The sequence below is a fragment of the Columba livia genome, chromosome 3, assembly GCF_036013475.1.
Source record: "Columba livia isolate bColLiv1 breed racing homer chromosome 3, bColLiv1.pat.W.v2, whole genome shotgun sequence".
Taxonomy (NCBI): Eukaryota; Metazoa; Chordata; class Aves; order Columbiformes; family Columbidae; genus Columba; species Columba livia.
This window is the reverse complement of record NC_088604.1, coordinates 634,813-657,437: the sequence shown is the minus strand read 5'-3', so window position 1 is coordinate 657,437 and position 22,625 is coordinate 634,813. Positions and strand designations below refer to the sequence as shown.

Sequence of the window (22,625 nt, the reverse complement as noted above, 5' to 3'; positions counted from 1 at the left end):
CACTTTCCTGATGTGCCCGTTCTAGAAATACCGCGTATTCCCGTGCCAGCCCGTGCTGAACAGCCCATCTGCCGCAACGCTCCAATCCCACCCGTGTTCAGCCCAAAACGCGATATCTGGCTGAGGAGATGCAGCCCCCGTCTTTTATCCCCAGGATTTGATGGAGCACATCTTACAGAAGCAATGCATTTGTTAAAAGCGCTTAACAAGTCTTGAAGATCCTGTGTCATAGCTGCCTTCTCGCTTTATTTACACCCGTCTTCAGCCACCTGCAGCTCTGTTGGTAACTGGAGAGTTCCGTAGCTGCTACCAGATCTTAAGACACGGCATTGCCCGGGACCGGGGCACGTGCAGCTCTAATATCAACACGTGCATGCGGCGACTTCTCACTGTTTGCAGACCTGGTCACCTCGTTTAATTCAGCACACTAGTGCTTCACTTTGCGAGTTTTAAAGCAAATATCACAACGAAGCTTATTGATGTAGAAAAGTATAAAGAATTATTTAGAGCTGACAACCGTGGAGACTGGCAGGAATGAATTATTACAAGATAACTTTCACTAAGGGAATTTAGGGTGAGGTGAAAATGGAAAGACATGAACAATAAAATCTGGCGCTGACACTGAGATTAACGTCCCGGCCTCTCAGGGTGGAAACAAAACAACACCCACCACAGCAGTGCACCCTGTCACCCAGAAACAGGAATCAACCCTGAAGGACAAACCAACGCCCATGGTATTGCTGGTTCTCTACGGACACAGCAGAAGGCTCATGGAAACAACAGGAAAAAGAGGTAGTAAAACTGATTGAAAGAGAATAAAATAGTTCAAAACCAGGAACTGAGAAGCTGGAGTTACCGCGTGAGGACAAAGCACGAGATCTGCAGGAATCCAGCATCCTCACAACAGGGGACGCGGCAACAAACTGGCCGTTGCTGTCCCAGAAAGCAGAGCTGAGGTTTGCCATGCAAAGCATTGCAAACAAACCAGAGACCCGCACAGGTCACAGAGCGCGCCGGGTCCCGGGGCACAAACCCAGCTCAGCAGCTGCGGTTCGGGAGGAGTCGCTGGATGAGCACACCAGGGAACAACCACCATCGAACCCGTGTGGCCAGCAGTGGAAACAAACGCCGCATCAAAGGCTGCGACTGCAGATACTCACATCTCAGCTTGTCCAGGATCTTCCCGCCGCACATGGTGGCTAACATGGCTTTCACGGAGAACACCGTCAGCTTCCCGTGGCCCTCGCTGCGGAAAACAGGCCAGGAGTTAATACCAGGAAAGCGAGGGAACAACACCACGCGCGGCCCAGAAGGAGACGCACAAACGCGCTCCCTTAACTCCCAAGATCCGCCAAACCCATCCAGCACAACATTCAAACAGTGATAACACCGGCGTTTTCATGTATTGGAGGAGTTCACACGTGTCTGACCACAAATCAAACTTTCTTGCAGAATGACAACGCCCGCACAGATAAAGAGACACCCACTTGTCTTGTTCAGCACACAACTGCCCTATAAAAAAGGAACTTGTTCATTTCGTTTTCTAAATTAAAATACATTTGTTCACTGTAAAAATCTCATTTTTCCCTCTCCTGCCCTTCGTTAGTTGCTTTAAAGTTTGAGCATTGCTTTAAACTCAGAATGAAATCTGTATTTGAACATCAGAGACAGTACAGCGAACAACAGCTAATGGTCGAGTTGTATATCCTGAATATGCCACACAGCAGGAACAACAGGAGCAAAGCTTTATTCTCATCGCAGTCACTAACGCTGCTGTGCTGTCAAACAGGTGCCACATTTGGGGAATAATTTTCTAGGATCAGCAAGAGAAAACTATTTTGTCTCTATGGAAAGTACAAAAAAGCCCATTCAGCTTATATAGAAATTGTGTTATCATTGTAGAAATATGTATTATTCCTGCTACCAGGAAGACAGGATGAGGTGGAGAGGGAACTAAGTCAGCAAAGCACGAAGGCGGCTCACGGGGTTGAACAACCAGGAGCCTCCAGTACGGGATATCAAGCCAGGCATGGTGTGACGATCTCGCTGTAAACCCACTGTTGCCATGAAGTTGGTTACACGTTGGATCAGCGGCACACGGGGCAAAGGAAACGCGTGTGAAAGCTGCTGGAATTCTGAGAAACCTATTGGCAAACAGGACCGTACTGGGTCATCACGTGGCTGCAAACAGGCAGTGGAACGGGCTGACAGACCACCACGTTCGAGCCACGTCGGACAGGAGAGAAAGGATTAAAATAACAAACTAAATGTATTGGACAGATAATTTGTACTATCATGGAAAACACGGTGATGGGAAAAATACATGCTGGGTGTTGGGAGAGGCCGAGAAAACCTCTCAACTACTCGTCAACGAGATGCACATTGACTGTGTGTGCAGACACGGGAACACCCATCAGCGGGCAGGAGATGCACATTGACTGTGTGTGCAGACACGGGAACACTCGTCAGCGGGCAGGAGATGCACATTGACTGTGTGTGCAGACACGGGAACACCCATCGGCGGGCAGGAGATGCACATTGACTGTGTGTGCAGACACGGGAACACTCGTCAGGGGGCAGGAGATGCACATTGACTGTGTGTGCAGACACGGGAACACTCGTCAGGGGGCAGGAGATGCACATCCACTGTTTGTGCTGGGACAGCGGGCACCGGGAGTGTCAAGAGCAGAATTACTCCCAGTAAATGCCAGCTCACGGTACTGGAGCACTGACAAGGTCCAGTGTCAGCGACAGACGAGCAACCAGACGGGGACATCAGGAAGTCACCAAATCACCTTCTTTCCCCTTTCACATTCCAGGCTCCGTGGTGAGCTAAAGGCTCTCGGCCTTTCTCAGGCTGGAAAGCACCTGAAATGTAATCTGGTGTTTCTCCAGCCCAGGCTCAGAGCACTTCAAACACCGCGGCAGAGGCTGCGGGAGCGCGATGCTCTGCCGGCAGGGCGGCGCAGAGGCCGCGGTACCCAGCTCCCTGCAGCCTGCCTGGGAAACCAAGGCACAGAACTCAACACGGCACATGGTTGCTTCAGGCTGTATAAAGTCTATGGAGTTAACAACCAGGTGAAGATCTCAGCTATCCTCTTGCTTTCTTTGCTCTTAAACAGCCTTCTCAAAGGAATACGTTGTGTGTCAAAGACGTGACTGCCTCTGGAATCGGCTGTGACAGGTTCATCCTCCTCAAGCCTTGCCCTCCGCCTTCATCCGAGCAAATCTCACCAGCTGATTCAAACCTCCCGAAGTTCCAGTCTCCACCCACGTCCCCCTTTTCTTTTCAATAAGCATTTCTTTTCTCTCAAAAGAGTTCAGCTTGGAATTAATTGCCATAACAAACACTAAAGCCATCGATACCTCCTCACAGGACACAAACTCACCCTTGCAAAGGTATCTTTTGGTCCCCTCAGGCCCCAGGCCTGCTTCTGCTGGCACGCTGCCCATCGATCGGGGGAAAAAAGCAAAGCTCCCCGCAAGCTGGCGGAGGTGCCGTTATCAAGCAACTTGCCCAACTCGATTTCTGTACCAATGCTTTTCAATCTGAATGCTATTCAACCTGCTGAATTCCAGAGCAAAAGGAAAAAGGGCAAAACTGGAAACAGAATCACAGAATCGTTTTGGTTGGAAAAGCCCCTCAAGATCATCAAATCCAACCGTAACTCACCCCCAGCACTGCCCCATGTCCTGAGAACCTCCTGTCCATCTGTCCAGCCCTCCAGGGCTGGTGACTCCAGCACTGCCCTGGGCAGCCTGTTCCAATGCCCCACAGCCCTTTGGGGCAGAAATTGTTCCCCAGATGCAAGCTCATGCTCCCCAGGGCAGACCAGAGCTCCGCGCACCCCACGTCAGGGGCAGCTCCCCCACCAGCCCCAGCTGCTCCCATTGCTGCCCGTGCCCCCACACCAGTGCCCACCACTGCACAGGCTCCCGGGGCCGCCGGCTCCCCAGAAAAGGCGTGAGCGCCTTCTGCATTTCCCTGTGTGTGTGTGTGTGTGTGTGTGTGTGTGTGTGCCTGAGTCGAGCCCCCAGCCCTCGGAGAGCGGGTTCCTCCTCATCACGCCGCCCACACTTTGCTCACCAGCTCGCTTCCTCACGCGTTTGTTGGTCACCCCCCCTTACTGCACGCTGCTTTGTGACCAGCACAGTGTGGTTTGATACCTACAGCCTAAAAGGAAGTTGAAGCAACTAAACCCGCTCTCAAATTAATTGTGATTTCTAGCAACAATGAAATAAAACATCACTCCAGCTGCTGTGACACAGGCTGAGGGAAGGAGCCGTGACTGGGTCAGGGACTCGGGAAAGCCCTGCGATGTCCTTGGGAAACCAGAGCAGGAATACCAAAGGCCAGGCAGAGCTCTGCGGGGCAGCGTCACCGCGGTCCCAGAGCCGGGCGGTGCGTCACTAACACAGCTCTGAGCCCCGCGTTTCCCCGGGGAAGCCAAGACTGCAGTTCCTGTACCTGCGTGGTGGAATTGGTGAGGTTACCACCAGCACTGCCTTGGAAAAACCTACTGAATGGCGTGGATTCGAGCAGCCACACAGCTACCAGTGATGCAATCCCAGCCCAGGTGGATCTTCCTTTCTAAAGAAACGTGTGCCATGCCGCTCAGCTCCTGGAGAGGGAGCCAGAGCCCGACCTTTCCTGTCACTCTGGGCTCTCTCTGCCACTGCACGGCTCCCGGTGCAGCTCCTCTCCATCCCCTCTCACGGCACGGCTCCTCTCCATCCCCTCTCACTGCAGGGCTCCCGGTGCAGCTCCTCTCCATCCCCTCCTCTCCATCCCCTCTCACTGCAGGGCTCCCGGTGCAGCTCCTCTCCATCCCCTCCTCTCCATCCCCTCTCACTGCGGGGCTCCCGGTTCAGCTCCTCTCCATCCCCTCTCACTGCACGGCTCCTCTCCATCCCCTCTCACTGCAGGGCTCCCAGTGCAGCTCCTCTCCATCCCCTCTCATGGCACGGCTCCTCTCCATCCCCTCTCACGGCACGGCTCCCGGTGCAGCTCCTCTCCATCCCCTCTCACGGCACGGCTCCCACTGCAGCTCCTCTCCATCCCCTCTCACGGCACGGCTCCTCTCCATCCCCTCTCACTGCAGGGCTCCCACTGCAGCTCCTCTCCATCCCCGCACCAGCAGCAGACACCATGAGAAGCTGTTGCACCGTGCTGGGATCCCACGCGCTGCTTGGGTTCCAGAACAGGCAGAACGTGCAGGCTTGGGGGAGAACACCTCCCTAAAGCCTCAGTCTTTGGGGCCAGCCCCCAAACATGACCACTTCTATGTTTAAATCCTGTGTTTTCCCAGTATGAACTGTCTCAGAATAGCTAAACCCACCAGCTCACCCTCACAACCCAGTCTCACAACGAACACCAAACCAGAACTGAACACAAAACCACGTTTGATTCTGTTGTCCTCCTGCTCTGAGCTTTGTGGTGTTTGACCTGTCCTTAGTGAGACGGATTGTTCTGAGGTCTTGGACTCTTTCGGGGAAACCCAGCTTCTGTTTGGTGACAGGAGGAAGGCGCGTTAGGAAAGGATCGAAGTCTGGGCATTACAAACACAACAACTATTTGGCATATTCAGTGCTGCAGACTGTCTTGGGTAGAACAAGCAGCTCCTGACTGCCCGGAGAGAGCGCGAAGCAGGAGAAAGGAGAGACCGGAACAACAGTGCACTGGGAAAAAGGGACCACGAAAGGTGAGACGGGCTTAAGAGAAAGATCTGCAGGTGCCACAGAAGCCACACAGACACAGCTACCCGAGAACATTCGCAGACCAAACCCTGAAGAAAAAGGCTGTAAAAGGAACTCAACTGCACACAAGGAAACGCCTCGGCAGTGCTCTGAACGTGAAATCAAGCTTTTCCAGCCACGAAACAAGAACTGACCTTTCTGGGTCACAGCATGTCAGAACAGGACCCAAGCTGACCGTCACAACAAGGCAGTGTTAGAAAATGGTTTTGTTGAGGAAGATCAGTAACACACTTGCGGGTTTTCAAAGAGCGCTACAGCAGCACGAGGTTACCGTGACGTTCTGCCCGTGCCCGCGGAGCTCGGTTCGGCTCCCCGGGCCAGCCCCACGCTCGCAGTCTGCAAGGCCACAACACAGCCCATCTTTGCCAGGGGAGCCATGGGTCAGACGCAGCCTTGGTGCTGTGCAAAGCACGTCTCCAAGGTGCTACCAACACAGTAAATACACGTGTGTGTGCAACACCCAATCCCATGAACCTGAGAACCGGCGTGCGGACAGACTGCCAGAGGCTCGTGCGGCTGTTGGCTGCCTAAAAGAGACAATTAGTTGAAGAATACAAGCAGGAGTTACTAGCCTGTCGTATGCTGCTATCATGAAGTTGAGGAGGAGGCTGATGGATTGCTCTACACTGATTTGGTGAGTAGAAGGAAGGCGTTTGTTTAGCTGGTAGTAGATGGATGAAATGATTGTTTCTAGTCGAGACACGTTGATCTCTGTGTTATGATCCAAAGTGTTAAGGCCATTATCTCGGAAGGCTTCAATCATATTCCAGATATCAACAAGATGAACTAAAAACAAAGGAAAAATAATTAACTTCTATTCTGTAACGCATGCAAGTTTACTTTCATGGTACAGTTCTGAATAGTATGTTAGCTTTTACAGTGGAATGAACAGTTACTTCTCTGTATTCAGAGCGACAGACTCCGCTGCGGGTCGGGCCGTGCCAGCTGGCGGCAGCCACAGGGCAGAGCCCACGCGCCTCGTGTGCCCGGCCCCGAACCCCACCCCTCGCACGGGAAAATCGGCCCCACGTTGAACAGCGATCTGCCGTCACCGCGCCGAGCGTGGCGGCCGTTGGGCGTTTTCACCTGAGAAACACAGCAGGCGCAGCCTAAACCCGCTCCAAACGGGCTACAGGAATTTGGAACATCCTCGCACTGACCAGCAGCTCAGCGCTGAGGCGGAACTTGACCTTCCAGTTCAACTGTGACTGTTTCCAGTTGATCCAGTTGCCAAGTCCAGAGCATAATACTTTCTAAACATGGGTTGAGAACTGCAAAGCAATTCCCCTGCCGTATCTTAGCGCATATCTAAGTATTGTTAATGATGCAGAAAAAAGATTTCCAAAACCATACCAAGTGATTTGCAGAGCCACATTAAACACTTTTTAAAGCGTTCCAAAGCTGAAAGGCGAGTGTGATAGCGGGAGACAGCATCTAAGGATCAGCCTGAACCCATGGCCCACGCTGAACGTGATCCCACAGGTACCCAGGCCAGGCTTATTCGCTAACTCCACAACCTTGTTGTCTTCCTTAACTTACAAAGAACGGTCTCAACTAAGAGTGTGAGCTCTAACTTTTCTTACACAAAACTAATCTTTATATTTCTCAGGCAAAAGCCAGACAACAGTAACAGCCCAGCCGAGCATGTGCACCAGGCCATGGTGTCCAGACCAGGCTCCCAAGCGCGCAGCCTCCCCGGGACACCCATGTGCGCTGTGGGCCACCCAAGGCATGTGCCTGGCGTCAGCCGTTTGGGCCCAGAGCATGCAATGCACTACCATCAGCAGTTTTTAATACCTCTCTGCTCCTTAAGAGAGCCTTTTAATTCAGAAGCATGACGGACAGACGAGAGCCAGCCCTTCTGCACAGGAACGAAGCAGCTCCAAGCCAGCCCCAGCAGCGCTGTGGGACACACGGCCCAGGCCGGGCTGTGCCATGGGGACAGGACGCACGGGGCAGCTCCATGTGTCCCACGTGGATCCCCGCTCTGCTCTGCCCTTCCACAGACACGCTGATCCTGCCCCGCGGCCTGTCCCTGTGCACACTCGCCTGCTCCGCATTCTGCTTGCGGTTTAGCCACGGCAGCAGAGTGCCGAGAGCGTCACCTCCGGGCCTTGGGCTGAGCTTTGCTGTGCTGCACCAGCCAAGCTCAATGGAGCATGGGAGAGAACAAGAAAACCTAGACTGACTAGTGTGGCATGGATTCACACAATCTGTGGGGCTGGGAGAGACCCTTAAGATCGAGTCCAACCATTCCCAGCCCTGTCCCTGCCCCATGTCCTGAGAACCTCATGTCCGTCTGTCCAGCCCTTCAGGGCTGGTGACTCCAGCACTGCCCTGGGCAGCCTCTTCAATGCCCCACAGCCCTTTGGGGAAGAAATTGTTCCCACATCCAACCTCAACCTCCCCTGGGCAACTTGAGGCTGTTTCCTCTGCTCCTGGCGCTTGTTCCTGGGGAGCAGAGCCCGACCCCCCTGGCTCCAAGCTCCTTTCAGGCAGTTCAGAGATCAGAAGGTCTCCCCTCAGCTCCTGTTCTCCAGCTGAACCCCCAGGTCCCTCAGCCGCTCCATCACACTTGTGCTCCAGCCCCTCACCAGCTCCGTTCCCTTCTCTCCACTCGCTCCAGCACCTCAAGGCCTTTCTTGGTGTGAGGGGCCCAGAACTGCCCCAGGATTGGCGGTTTGGCCTCCCCAGGTCCAGCACAGGGACGGTCACTGCCCTGGGCCTGCTGGCCACCCCAGTGCTGGCACCAGCCAGGATGCTGGTGGCCTCTTGGCCCCTGGGCACACACACTGGCTTGTGTTCAGCTGGCTCACATGCACTTACAGAATTCGTTGCGGTTGCCGCATTGCACACACAGCACCAGGAGCAGACCCAGACACTGAGCACATGGTGGTCCCCAATGCCCGGCTGTGCCGAGCTGCCGGGTGCTCTCTGCCGCACACGTGGACCGGCAGCTCCACACGGCACCCAGGAGAACCGAGACACGTCCGGCTGGCCCACATACTGAACACCTTAGAAGCATCAAATAATAAACTGGAAGATACTATGGAGTATTGAACAAAGATCACTGCTTCTTTTTAATCAGATATTTAATCTCTAAGTAACAACTACCACTATCTGATAAAATATTTGCTTTTGTTGCTGTACTTAAAATTCACATGGGTAAAATACTTGAAACAATCATGGGAGAGAAATTTCTGAACATAAAGTGTAATTATAACTTACGGTTACATCTTTTTTGTACAAACCGCAGTTTACAGGCTGTTCGATACGTGGAAAGTCTGATGACATCGAAGTTCTGTGCTCCTGCGAATAAAAAAAAGGTTGTGTGTGTTTTTCTTTCCTCTGTAACATTCAGCTCATCTGACAGTTATTTACAGACTGGCATGAGCATTTCCTCACATACACTGTCATACGAGGGTGACAAAGATCATTAGATACCTCACGGTAAAGTGATTCTCACCAATGTATTATAAAGTGACCTAAGTTTGAGACTGATACAAGTACCTTAAGAGGAAGCGAGAAGCAAGCGCCGGGCGGCAGGCAGAGGATGGCGCTGACGCCAACACACGGGAGGTAAGGGACAAGGAAAGGGGTCGCAGCTCCTGCCCGCCCTGCAGCGCAGCGCCGGCACCTCCAAACACGGCCAGGCAGGGCAGAGCCAGGAGAAGCACAGGAAGAAGAAGAACCTTCACCAACACCCTCCCACCTCAAGCTGTGTGTGATGTACCTGCAAACGCCACCTCAAAGGAGCCCAGTGCTGTTATCTGTCACCAGTCTGCACCACACCCCAGTGCCAGCAACTGCTCCGACCATCGCAAACCGGAGCCGTTCCAGAGCAGTGTGAACCCGCTGCCAAACCAGCCTGGGACTCCTACACGGACCGAACACACAGAACCACACAGTCCCAGCCTGGCTGGGCTGGGCTCTCTGTAGATCCCCAGCCCACCTGCACATCACGCGGGGTCACCAGAGCAGGTCACACAGGGTCACAGAGCAGATCCCGCAGGGTCACCAGAGCAGATCCCACGGGGTCACCGGGCAGATCACACGGGGTCACCGGGCAGATCACACGGGGTCACCGGGCAGATCACACGGGGTCACCGGGCAGATCACACAGGATCCCAGGGGTTTGAATGTCTCAGAGCAGGAGGCTCCACACCCGCTCTGGGCAGCCTGGGCCAGGCTCTGGCACCTCCCAGCACACAAGTTTCTGCTCGTGTTCACATGGAGCCTCCTGTGTTTCAGTCTGTGCCCGGTGCCCCTCACCCTGGCGTTGGGCACCACTGAACAGAGTCTGCTCCATCCTCTGACACCCACCCTGAGCTGTTGATCATTGATCACATCCCTCTCAGCTTCTCTTCTCCACTCAGCAGCCCCAGCTCTCTCAGTCTCCTCAGCACAAAGATGCTCCAGACCCCTCAGCATCTCCGTGTCCCTCCCTGGGCTCTCTGCAGTGACTCCTGGTCCCTGCCCCGGGGAGCCCAGCACTGGCCCCACAGCTCCAGATGTGGCCTCCCCAGGCAGAGCAGAGGGGGAGGAGTCACCTCCCTGACCTGCTGCCCACACTCTTCCTCACACAGCCCAGGTCCCGTTGGCTCTTGGCCACAGGGCACAGTGTTGGCTCGCGGTCACCCTGCTGTCCCCAGAACTCCCGGGTCCCTCTGCAGAGCTGCTTTCAGCAGGTCCCCCCAAGCTGTGCTGGCTGGGGGGTTGTTCGTGCCCAGGTGCAGGACCCCACACCTGCCCTTGTTGAATCCATCAGGTGTTGTGTGCCCAGCCCGGCCTGGCCAGGGCTCTGGATGGCAGCGCAGCCTCTGATGACACAATCATAAATGATGTGGGCATGATAAGTGATACTGGTTCAAAGTCCAGTACTGACCATTTCTAATTTGGAAGCAGGCAACAAGTCTCAAAAAACCCATTAATCATAAACGAAAATGCCTTTTAAGCAGCAGACATTTCAGCAGCATTGGCCGCTACGTGCTATGCAGGTGCAGCCGGAAACAATCCCGTGGCGGGGGCCCTGGGGTGGACACACGCGGCCCCTGCGCCCCGTGCTCTCACGGGAGGGCACAGAGCAGGATCGGCCGCAGCCCGGCACGCTTCTCTCAAAAGCCCGAGCCTGGATGAGCGAGAACGGAGAAACGGGGATAACTGGGACCTAGAGAATCCAGACCTCTAACAGATACTTAAAAACAAACCCCCAAAGCCACATCCTCCTGAAGAAGGCACCTGATCATATCTGCAGCTCTCGCTCAAAGGCGAGAAGTTACTTCCTCCTACGTGGTGAATTCAGAGCTTGCAGACACCTCATCCGAATTGCCTTTGTGTGCGCACCCACCGACTCACAGCTGCCAACTGAAGAACGATTCTTGTCTTTTGGATATTCCATGACGGTTTCCCAGGTGCAACGCCAAAGCACCTGCACACACGCCAAAGCACCCGCTTGTTCTTAGAGACACGTGCACCGTGTCTTGAAAACGATGCGCAAGGATCATTTCTCCTGGTGGCTGGGGCAGCACGTGAGGGGTGAAGCCTCTCTAAGCTCAGCGAGGGATTTGCTGAGCCAGGGCTGCCCAGGCCAGCTCAGCCGCAGTGGCACCGTGCTGCTGGGGCTACGGTGCTACCAACTGCACGGATTAGTTCACTGGCTCAGCTGCAGGGAAAACACTCTTCAGTATATTACAGGGAAGTACTTGGCAGGTGATGTGAGCTGGAGCATTCAGATCCGAGACTCCAATAAAACAGCTCATTTGGTATTTCCTATGCAATATTCTTTCAAAACTCTCAGTTAGGGTGCATACTTCTGTCTTTCAAACGACAGAAAGCATCTCCCATAGATCATGAGTCTTCACAAAATGCTTTGTCTATATAAAATACGCGTAAATAAATGCATAGAAAATACACGTGTGTGTATACATAGACACACATCCACATAAACTGTTATTTAACAGCTACAGGCAAACCCAGAAAGTCATCCATTCTCTGTTCTCGTCTTCCTGAGCCACGTCACCACAAGAGCCCCAGCGGGTCACTCCTCTCAGCTCTCTGCAGACCCGGGATGCGTTCTCGGCAGCTCCCGCCCGGCCGGGCTGCGATACTGTGAGGACGGACACTCCACAGCTCCACTCAGAAACCTCTCCCAGGGCCCAGCCACCGCACGGCAGGGCTTGATCACAGCACACGGAACCGGCTGTTTCGGACTGTGGAGTCTTGTATCTGGGCAGGAACAACCCAGGTTCCAGTATAAACTGGGGGATGACCTATTAGAGAGCAGCACAGAGGAAAGGGAGCTGGGGGTCCTGGGGACAGCAGGGTGACCATGAGCCAGCACTGGGCCCTTGTGGCCAGGAAGCCAATGGTACCTGGGGTGGGTTAGAAGGGGGTGGTCAGTAGGTCAGAGAGGTTCTCCTGCCCCTCTGCTCTGCCCTGGGGAGACCACACCTGGAATATTGTGTCCAGTTGTGGCCCCTCAGCTCCAGCAGGACAGGGAACTGCTGCAGAGAGTCCAGCGCAGCCACCAAGATGCTGGAGGGAGTGGAGCATCTCCCGTGTGAGGAAAGGCTGAGGGAGCTGGGGCTCTTTAGTTTGGAGAAGAGGAGACTGAGGGGGGACCTTACTAATGTTTATAAGTATATAAAAGGTGAGTGCCATGAGGATGGAGCCAGGCTCTTCTCGGTGGCAAACAATGATAGGACAAGGGGTAATGGGATCAAGCTGGAACACAAGAGGCTCCACTTAAATTTGAGAAGAAACTTGTTCCTGGTGAGGGTGGCAGAGCCTGGCCCAGGCTGCCCAGGGGGTTGTGGAGTCTCCTTCTGTGCAGACATTCCAACCCGCCTGGACACCTTCCTGTGTAACCTCATCTGGGTGTTCCTGCTCCATGGGGGGACTGCACTGGATGATCTTCTGAGCTCCCTTCCAACCCCAAACATACAGTGATACTGTGACCCTGGGCAGCACGTCCCGTGGGGCGAGTGCCGAGGCCTGCGCTTGTCTCACAGGACCAATTATCCAAATACATGGGCAAATTTGTGTGTTGACCACAACAAGTGGTCACTGAAAGCATCAGTTTTGCCCCCACACATCTATCCTGGGCATGAAGCTCACCTAGAAAGGCAAACAATGTGCAGCCTTGAGTGAAATATTGCAGCACAGGGCAGGGGAAGCCTGAAGCCCTCAGATTTCTCACAGAGCTGTGCCAAAGAGCCCCCGGAGAAAAGCAGTTTGGAATTGTGAACACCAGCACTACCACGTAACGAACAGCAAGAACCACAGCTGCAGAGAGACACTGTCACAATCCGAATTCTGAGCATTTTTAACAATCTAGCCAAAGCTAACAACTAGCAGGCTCATTTCTGTACTAAAGGATCACAAAGCCAAAGCACATCTAGAGAAGTGCTGCTGGCACTGGACATGGTCCTAACGAGACTGCATCCAGGATGTGACACGCCATTCCGCCACCTTCGCTCAGCAAACCCGAGCACAGACGCACGGGAGCCGGGGCCGCGGGAGCCGGGTGCACCAACAGCCAAAGAGGGACAGGACCGGCCACTCCAGCGCCAGGTGAGGAGGTGGCAAGCGGGGCAGAAACGCTGTGCCAGAGCGGGATGAAGCAGATGTCAGTCAGCCAGGAATTACACTGTCCATGAAGCTATCAGGTGCTTATAGCCACAGCAAGAATGTTACTCCACAATTCCTTCAGCAAAACAGCAGGAATATACTATTGGTTTAAGACAGACCTCCACCTGTAATTGGAATCATAGGACATACTTGCCTACGGCTTTATGTTCCCAGAGGAAAGTAAAATGACATGATGCCATGCAAACACACAACAACTGCACCTAACTTTCTTAGAGGCTGTTATGATTCGTTCCCTTAAATTATGTTCTCTGACCAGGCATTTGATTTCTAATAACAATTACAGGCTCTCTTCCAGACAATGGGCCTGTACAAACAACCCCCAAACCGTTTCTCTCCCGAGTCACACTGGTATTGTCGTGCAGTTTTTTTTAAGGTAAAAGGTGATGTCATCATTAATTGCTGTCCACACACTTCAGATATTGCCAGATGGGAGAAATGGGGATGTTCCTTCACAAAGCAGAAGTGAGTGACTTTGGGGCGGCTGAGCCGCAGCTCCAGCGCCGCGGCAGCCGGGTGCTGGCACCACGGGAGGCAACAGGCTTGTGGAGCCGAGACCCAAGAGACCCCCTGCAAGCAGCAAAGCCAAGCTCAGTAAAGAATAAACGACAGTACGTCTTCAGATTTCTCACTTACTCATTTCCATGAAGAGCTGTCTCTTCTCTGCCATTGTCCTCCTCCTCTTCCCACTCTCCTCAATCATTCTGAAGACAAAAACGGCAAACACTGTTGGTGCTGGAATTTCTGTTACACGAGCAACTTACTGTGAACAACATTGTTTTCCCCCTCAGCTGAAACAGTTTGATTTGAGTTGGTAAATGAAAAGACCAGCAGACAGACAGACATCTCTTGATAAGGATCACATTCTGTAACAGAGATAGGGCTGACATTTGTTGAGTGCCTTTTAAAGCGCTGTGCGGTACAGGAAACACTCATTCTAAACATTTTCATTGCTAATCTTAAATTTGCAAAGCTCAGAGATGCTACATACATACAAGGATATCATGTAAAAATTCCGTTCTGTTCAAAGAGACTGTTTGCAAGCAGAAAGCGAGAGCAGCCGCGGCCGCCGGGGCCCCGCAGGTGTGCGCCGGAGGCCTCGCAGTTCAAATGGGGAGAATACGTGGAATAAGGTCCCTCTGCCGGCTCTGCCTGCCGGGGCTGGCGCTTCGCCGCCCGTCCTCTTTGAACAAAACACGTGAGACTCCACTCCACTTTGAAACCCGATGCCTGAGCTCAAATCATCTTTGCCAGGGAAGTCAAGATCTTGAATGCAATTAAGGTGCAAAGAAAGCAGGAAAAGCCTCGTTTGGTCAGGCAGCCCTCCTTTCTTGGAAAACAGAGTAAAGAACTGAGAGCGGCACAGCGGCACTCGCACCCAAGGCAGGGAGGCGCAGGGACCATGCAGCAGCCCTTACACTCACCGCACTGTGGACTCCCAAGAGACAGACGCCAAGTCTCAGCCAGTGCCAAAAAAAAGGGCAAAAATTCAGAACCAGTGTAAAATTTCACTTGAAATTATGATGATTCACCAACTCATTCAATATGGCTTTTAAACGCCTAAAAAGAAGAAGTAAGAAAAGGAGGGGAAGAGGGAGGGCACCATCCCCCGCGCTGCTCCTGCGATGGCGGCAGGCTCGGGGAGCCCTGGGCAGCCCGCCTGGCAGCACAGGCGTCCCGGGAGGAAGAGCGAGCGGCGCCCTGGCGCTGCGCAGAGCGCCAGCCCAGCTCCGCCGCGGCGGGCAGTGCCTGCTGCTAACTCGCTGCTCAACAGCGCACACGACGCGTCCAGCCTGACACCACCAAACCCCTTTGCATCAGCTGTTCAGAGGAGGAAAACGAGTGCACGGTGGTATATAGCACTTTGCAAATATACTTTATTTCCTGACGTTTTTCCTACTTTAGGAAATCTCAGACTCAGAAGCAATGTGTTCCTGGGTTGGGGTGTTTTGGTTTGTTTATAAGGAAAAACCTCGGGGGGATTCTTGCAGATATGCAAAAGTTACCTTTTTTTCCATTTCCTAAAATACATCCATGTTATTAAGTTAATATCCATAAGCAAAAGGAGCGTCCTACCCGCTCAGCCAAGGCTCTGGAGGATGCGGTCGCGGGAGCGGGGCTGCCCTGCAGCGCAGGGCGGCTGGCGGCACATCGGGCCCTGGGAAGCTGCGCTCAGCCCCAGCCCAGTGACCCTCCACCAGCCCTGCGGAGCTGCTGCAGCCAGCTCTTCATCTCCACAAGAAACACGCATGTCACCTCAAAGAATGCCAGTTACTGTTCCAGTAATTAGCTTTATTTGCAGTGCTAGTCCCTCTCTAAATTCCACAACAGATGGACTCCAAGGGGAAGATAGAACCACAGAATCATTCTGGTTGGAGAAGCCCCTCAAGATCATCGAGTCCAACCATTCCCCACCCCTGTCCCTGTCCCTGCCCCATGTCCTGAGAACCTCCTGTCCGTCTGTCCAGCCCTCCAGGGATGGTGACTCCAGCACTGCCCTGGGCAGCCTGTTCCAATGCCCCACAGCCCTTTGGGGAAGAAATTGTTCCCACATCCAACCTCAACCTCCCCTGGGCAACTTGAGGCCGTTTCCTCTGCTCCTGGCGCTTGTTCCTGGGGAGCAGAGCCTGACCTCCCCTCGCTACAGTTATTTGATCTTTTAAATTGATTTTAGTAGAGACTATTTTGTCAAGACATATGGAACAACACCACCTGAATCTTCTGCAACACCAGAAAACCCTAATCCTGACAATATTCGATCTCCCAGTCCTCAGGCTCCGGGTGCACGTGTCCCTCACTCCACCTTCCCAACCCCTATTTCTAGGACAACTCCATTATTTCCAGCGCTAGAACCGGTTGTATATTACGGGCTGCAATTCATTTTGCTGCTGCCTGCTAAGGCGCACATTTAAAGTGCCGATATTACCAGGACACGGATCCCTTTCCCTACAGACACTCCGGCCCCTGCGGTGTCAGGGCCTGCCGTTTTTGGGAGGCCCCAGCCCACGCCACAGAACGCCATCGCACGCAGTTCCCAGCTGCCGCTCACACGCCGTCCACACGCAGCTCTGTGGTGCTAAAGGAGCAGCGCTGCCCCTCGCTGCGAGGCAACGAGTGAGTTATCCGCTCAGCAACCGCCTTGAGATGAGCTCAGCACCAGCGAAGTGCTCTGCTGCTGTGAAGAGCTGCAGGGACACAGCAGCCACGGCCGCCTAGCCCACAGCTCAGCAATCCCCTTGCACGGATGCTTCGGGTACGGTCACGGGAAAGTCCTGTCCTAAGGAATGTTCTCTTAGGTCCTCCGCCAGGCGCCTGGTCTTGAAGGAAGCAAAAGATTTTAAATTGTCATTAGATGAACGGCTCAGCAATCCCGTACCTGCTCACCAAACCAAAACAAATTCCGTGTTCTGAGGAGATGCACAAGCTCTCCTTGCTGACGCTCCTGCGGTTACCTGTGGTGGGGCAAACGTCCAGGAAAGGATCTTCCTGGGCCGGAGGTACACATTCCACAGACAAGGGGAGAGGAGAGAGAAGAGAAACCGACACATCCGTGGAGAAGTTGTGGCAATGACGTTAGTCACGTGAGGTCTATTGGAATCATTGACAGCCCGTTTGCAAAGGCTGAGCGATCCGCTGCACAAGGATCCCTTCTGGACAGAGCTGGGAGAAGACGCAGAGCCCCCGCTCTCCCTGCCCTTCCCAAGCTCCCTCCCGAACCCACGCGTCACACCCGCCTGCATAAGCCCCGGGGACACAAACACAGCAGCCTAAGGCCCGCTGGCCCCGGGCTGCCGGGCCAGGCTCAGCCCAGCACCACGGCCCCGTGCCCTCCAGCCGCTCCCAGGCCAATACTACAGGACCTGTCTTAAAAGGTTTCGCTCTTCTTGGAGCTCATCAGCTGTAGGTAACGGCCTAAAGCAGCAGCTTTTCCTCCCCGGCCGGGATGTGGGACACAGAGCGACATCAACGGGGCTACACCCGACTCGAGCCGCCCCCGCCCCCGCCCCCGCTGCCATTAGAGCGCCTTCCTACTACAGACACTGCAAACTTTACATTTTGTCATGCAGGTTCCATATCTGCAATTTCAGGTGCCTCCTTGCTGCTTTTTTAATTCATTTAGTCACTAAATCCATTAATTAGCCAGAAAGTCGGTGGGTTTTTTTTCCTTTAAATAGTCAATTCTGTTTTCTTTTGCGTTTCCGTGGGAAATCCCGACCTTCACGATTGGAGAACCACGGTTTGCACTGAAACGCAGCTGCCAAGCAGAAGAACGCAGAAATACAAGTTAATTTCTGAACTCTTCAACTGGAGCTTGTTCGGATTCTTGGTGTCGCATTTTACCAGCAAAACTCGTACTTGCTATCACCAGTGAGACGACTGCAGCTGCTGCGTGAGCCTAACGCTGCCTTTATACCGAGATATCTTCACAAACAACTTGTACTGAAAACAACCTCAGGAGAGCAGTTTGGTTGCTCTTCCACGTACTCCATCCACAGCGGAGGAAGTTCAGTAACTTTCTGCCAGTTCTCTAATTAGAAGGAAAGCACCTTGGTGGGTGGTTTAAAGCAAAGCTTTCATCCCTCCTCAGTTCATTCACTTGTAAGAATTTGAATGAAACTGTCGTTGAGATTAAGATACTGAACAAAAATCCGGGGCATATCTGTACTTGCAGAAGAAGTGCTGATGTCGCCTCTGGTTTAGCACTGGAAGCATTCGGTTTGGACTTCCGTACGGCTCCAGCTGCCGCTGGACTGCGATAGCTTTAAATACCTTCTGAATCATCATAAATGCTTCGTTAATTTCAAACTATATAAATCTATTCACGATATAAAGGTGCTCACATTAATTCAGCTTAGACAGATTCCAGTTAAAAGATGCTGAAGTATTTTTGCTTTTTCTTTCCTAAGAATTAGAACAAAAAAATCCCCAAAGACCGATTTCATTCCCTCGTCTCCCTCCCCATCAAACATTCTATGCCATCAACAGAAAGCATTCCTGCTCCGTCCCGCCGCCCCTCCCCAGGGAAAGGAGAGAGACGTCCTCGTTATGTCGTGGACACCTCTAACACACTCACACCAAAACCCAGCAAGGCAGACGAGGAGCCTCCGACACTTCAGCAAGCAGACTGGCTACATCCTCCTTTAAAAGCCTCTTGTAATGATTTCTGATAACTCTCCCAGTCAAACTTTCACACTCTGTTCCCATTGCTGTATGGGAAAAGTAACTGAAGCATAAGTGTGCACAAGCGTATTAAAACCACTTTAAATGCCACTTCTGCCTATACAGCAACAAGAACAACAGAGCACCTTTGAGAAACAACGTGCGTCTTCTAGCAGCACCGCTTCCTAAAATCTCCACCGTCTGCATCTCCCGGGTTTTTAGGATCGAGTTTCCTGGCAGGTCTGGCGCTCACAGGCTCTCCAGAGTCAAAACTAACTCGAGTCTAGACTAGGGGCACAAGCGAAAAAACAGCGGACTAAGACCAAGAGAAGGGATCGTAACTTTGCAGTGAAATTCTATACAAGTCAACAGTTCCTTTTTTTCTTTTTTTAGCAAATCCATTGGATCAAAACCTACTCTTAGAGAAGATGCTGCAAAAACACACAGACATTGTCCAGTAAACTTGCTTGAAGACGACTGGGCAGTCAAGCAGATTAGGAAAAAACAACAGCAGTAAGCACAACAGCTTGCCCTGCTGCCTGGCCTGCGCGTCTGTTCAAACCGGGAGCTGCCGTCGAGCACCAAACGGCCCGTGCGGGGTCCCAGCGGCCGCGGAGCAGCAGCACGGCCGCCGGGCCCGGCGTGCTCGCTCACCGGCGGCAAACCGGAGCGGCGGGCTGAGCCCCGCGCGGCGCTGCCCACCCACACCACGCTGCCGAGCCAACAAACACGGAACGAGGAACACTACTTAATCACAGGTTTCTTTCAAAACCTTCCAGAGCTTTCAACGCTAATTTTAAGCAGCAGCTCCAGATTAACTCAAGGCAAAACAGAAAAAAATGCAGCTGCAGGTAGAGTTCCAAAGCAGCCGAGTGACTGTGACACAACCAGGTCTCAGTCCATGCAGGAGCTGTTTGCTCAGTGCCCAGAACAGAAAGAAATCCCTGCCCTGAAGAATTTCCAGGCAGGGCTGGAGCCGGGCTGATGAGGCTGAGCACAGGGACGCGGAGTTTGGAGCCTTGGGAAATTCAAGCCACGAAACCAAAGCAAGCTTTAAAAGAATACTACAAGGTATTATTTTAGGTACATAGCCATCTATATTCATTTATAGTAAGAAGGAACGGTTAAGCATGGGGAACAGGCAGACTACTAAGGCCAGCAGAGGGTATTTAAGCACACACTGCACAGGCAGGCCCGGCTTCCAGCGCACTCGGGAGCCGGGGGACACGCGCGCCCTCGGGAGCCCGGGGACACGCGCGCCCTCGGGAGCCCGGGGACACGCGCGCCCTCGGGAGCCCGGGGACACGCGCGCCCTCGGGAGCCCGGGGACACGCGCGCCCTCGGGAGCCCGGGGACACGCGCGCCCTCGGGAGCCCGGGGACACGCGCGCCCTCGGGAGCCCGGGGACACGCGCGCCCTCGGGAGCCCGGGGACACGCGCGCCCTCGGGAGCCCGGGGACACAGTGCCCGGGACAGAAAAATGCTTTTCTTCAGTAGCTGGAGTCACCACAAACTCTTCCGTTTCTTGCCCAAAGGCCTGAGGAACAGCAATGGCTTTTTACAGCCCGCCCTGCTGATTTGGATGCTGGAGTTAAAAGTAACATCCCTACACAAGATTTAGCATGAGCCTGTAATCAAGAGCAAATACGGCAGTTCAAATTGTCTCCTTAAAATAAAGCAGCGCTAATGTTAGCTAAATGAACTATTACACCATGATGTTCAAGCAGTAAGAAGCTGAAAGGGTCCCAACCACCAGCGTGCCTCTCCTCCAGCTCTAGGGCACTTGCACAGTGTGCCTGCCCGGCTTTCCCGCCAGCCTCACAGCCCCTGCTGCTCCCTCCAGTCCGCAGCGACCGCAGCTGCTCCCCAGAGCCGAGAGGACTCCACCACCGCCCCTTCACCAAGAGGAAACATTGATTAGGAAATGCTTTCAGTTCCATTCTTGCCCTTTCTCTGTTAACCCGGACAAACAGACGGAGCAGCAGCAGAGCCAGGAACACAGCACCACGGGGTAGCATCCAGCCGTGGGCAGACAGAACAAACCCCCAGCAGGGCCGGCAGGCGATGGTGTGGAGCACCAGCACTTCCCTGACCCGGCCCGGCCACAGCAGCAGAGGATCAGACCGTCCCCAGCACACGTCCTGAGCTCCAGTCTCCTTCACCTGCCGCCACCTTCGCCAACCAAGCCAGCCCTGCCCTTCCCACCTCACGCAGGTGTCACCACCACACGCTGAGTGTCAGCCCAGCAGAGACAGCAGTGTGTAACAGTATAGAATAAGGAATTTACATCAACCTAATCTTTAAGAGTGTATCTGCCATGTGCACCGCCAATGGGAAAGTGAATGTATATACAGTCGCAGGTACGAGAAGCCAACACCAGCAGTGCCCCCCTGCCGCCTCGGGACTTCCTTTGATGTGATCATTCTCTTCAAATAGAAATAACTAAAAGACTAACATACAATAATTAAAAGATAAATTCCATAAGCACTGAACTAAAAAAAAGAAGGCAGAGAAAGCAGCTCCCATGCTAGCGCTGTGCCCTCCCCGGCCCGGCCGTGACGCCCACGCAGCCCAGCTCTGCAGCTTCGCTCATCTTGCGCCACAGGCACAACCCCAAACCAGATTTTGGTTGCATCCACTAGGCAACCAGGGCAAGAAACACTTTAATGTGCGTACTTCACAGCACACCTCCAAATAATTTGCTGTCTGCTCTATCTATACGTACATCTGCAGACCACAATCACAGAGCATGTTAACCGATACTGCTACCCAGGCAAGTTTCCTTACTGTTGGCTGCTGCCACAAGTCTCTTCTCGTGACCTGTTCGGCTGTTACAAGAACCTGCCCCACCAGCACTAACACAGAATAATCGCAGGGCAGCAGGACGTGCCATCCCTGCCCTGCCTCCCACCTCCCTGCTCTTTGCAGACTAGGCAGAAAACCTCCCTTTAGGATACCCAGAGCACGGGGCGCCGAGAGCTGCGGCTGTCCCGCTGCTCCCACCCAGCGCACCCACAACGGTCACCCTGTGGAACCACCCACCGCTCCACAACACGCCAAACATCCCACCAACTGTGGACAACCATGGAGATCTTTCTCTCCTTAAGGAAGGAAAAACAAACTAAGCCAATTGTAAAACCGTGATAGCTCATGCTTGCCACCAGCTTCTGTAAAACAAAGAGCGTTTACCCTTCAGCTTTATCACTTTGCCTGTTTCTACAGAAATTTAAACGAGGGACTTGGCTCCTCACTGTTTGCTTTATGGCAAAACACCCTCCTTGTTCTCCCACCTCTGGAATGAAGTAAAAAGCTGCACCTGAAAGCAGCAGGACTGACAAAGACTACACAATACCTCACGCTTGCAGGCAGGAACTACCTGCAGCACAGTTATTATCATTTTAAGTGTTTTGTAACTACAGTACACACTTTATACATCCCAGCTCTTTAAAATTCAGGTACGAACTGGGATATGCTGCCATAATTGCATTTATTTGCAAAGAGATACAAGTGGCCAAATCAAATTCCACCACAGTTATCACATTATGAAAGTCTCCTGCCATTTCTTTTGGATTTAGGTTGCCTGAAAATCTTCATTGGTGCAAGTCTTTTTAGAAATGTGTATCACCTACACACAGGTGACGTTTCCAGGAACCACAGCGGTAGTGCCAATGCTACAGACTGAGAAAGGTGTTTGACTTCCCTCTTAAAAGAAGTTGTAGGAAGTGCCACATTAGAACACATCACTTGGGTTCTACAACAGCCTGTACGGGAGCAGCACTGAACCCGACTCCAAAAGGTGCAGACAACGCGCTGTGCGCTCTGGGTAATGCGCCAACTAATCCCCGAGGCGTTGGTTTCAGCTGCAAGACTTGATTTTCTCCCTCTTCAAAACCGTCAGCTTGCAGAGCACACCGCAGATAACACACGACCACGGCTGCAAGAACCCGAAGCTGTCCCTCCTAATGGCACCTGTGGTACCGAGTGTGTAAGGTAACCAAAGTGATGGGAAAATTCTGGCTTTATGACACTGCCAAAGCCCTCGTTCTTCCACTACGGCTTCC

General features: G+C 53.1%; 1 protein-coding gene across 12 annotated transcripts in view; it reads right to left on the bottom strand.

Moving 5' to 3' along the window:
* The window catches only part of DTNB (dystrobrevin beta), a 181,351-nt gene that overhangs the window by 156,679 nt on the left and 2,047 nt on the right, over window positions 1-22,625 (bottom strand). For 9 of the 12 annotated variants that reach the window (XR_010471044.1, XM_065055424.1, XM_065055426.1 and 6 more), the window contains exons 3-6: window positions 14,041-14,108; window positions 8,986-9,066; window positions 6,330-6,543; window positions 1,161-1,246 (exon numbers count right to left, since the gene is read on the bottom strand). Coding sequence is in view for 11 of the 12 variants with exons in the window: in XM_065055424.1 (XP_064911496.1) it covers window positions 1,161-1,246; window positions 6,330-6,543; window positions 8,986-9,066; window positions 14,041-14,107 (448 nt within the window). In the remaining variant the exon portion in view is untranslated. Of the gene's footprint in view, window positions 1-1,160; window positions 1,247-6,329; window positions 6,544-8,985; window positions 9,067-14,040; window positions 14,109-22,625 lie in introns of those variants that run through there. The other 3 variants (XM_065055431.1, XM_065055434.1, XM_065055433.1) reach the window with 3 other exon arrangements.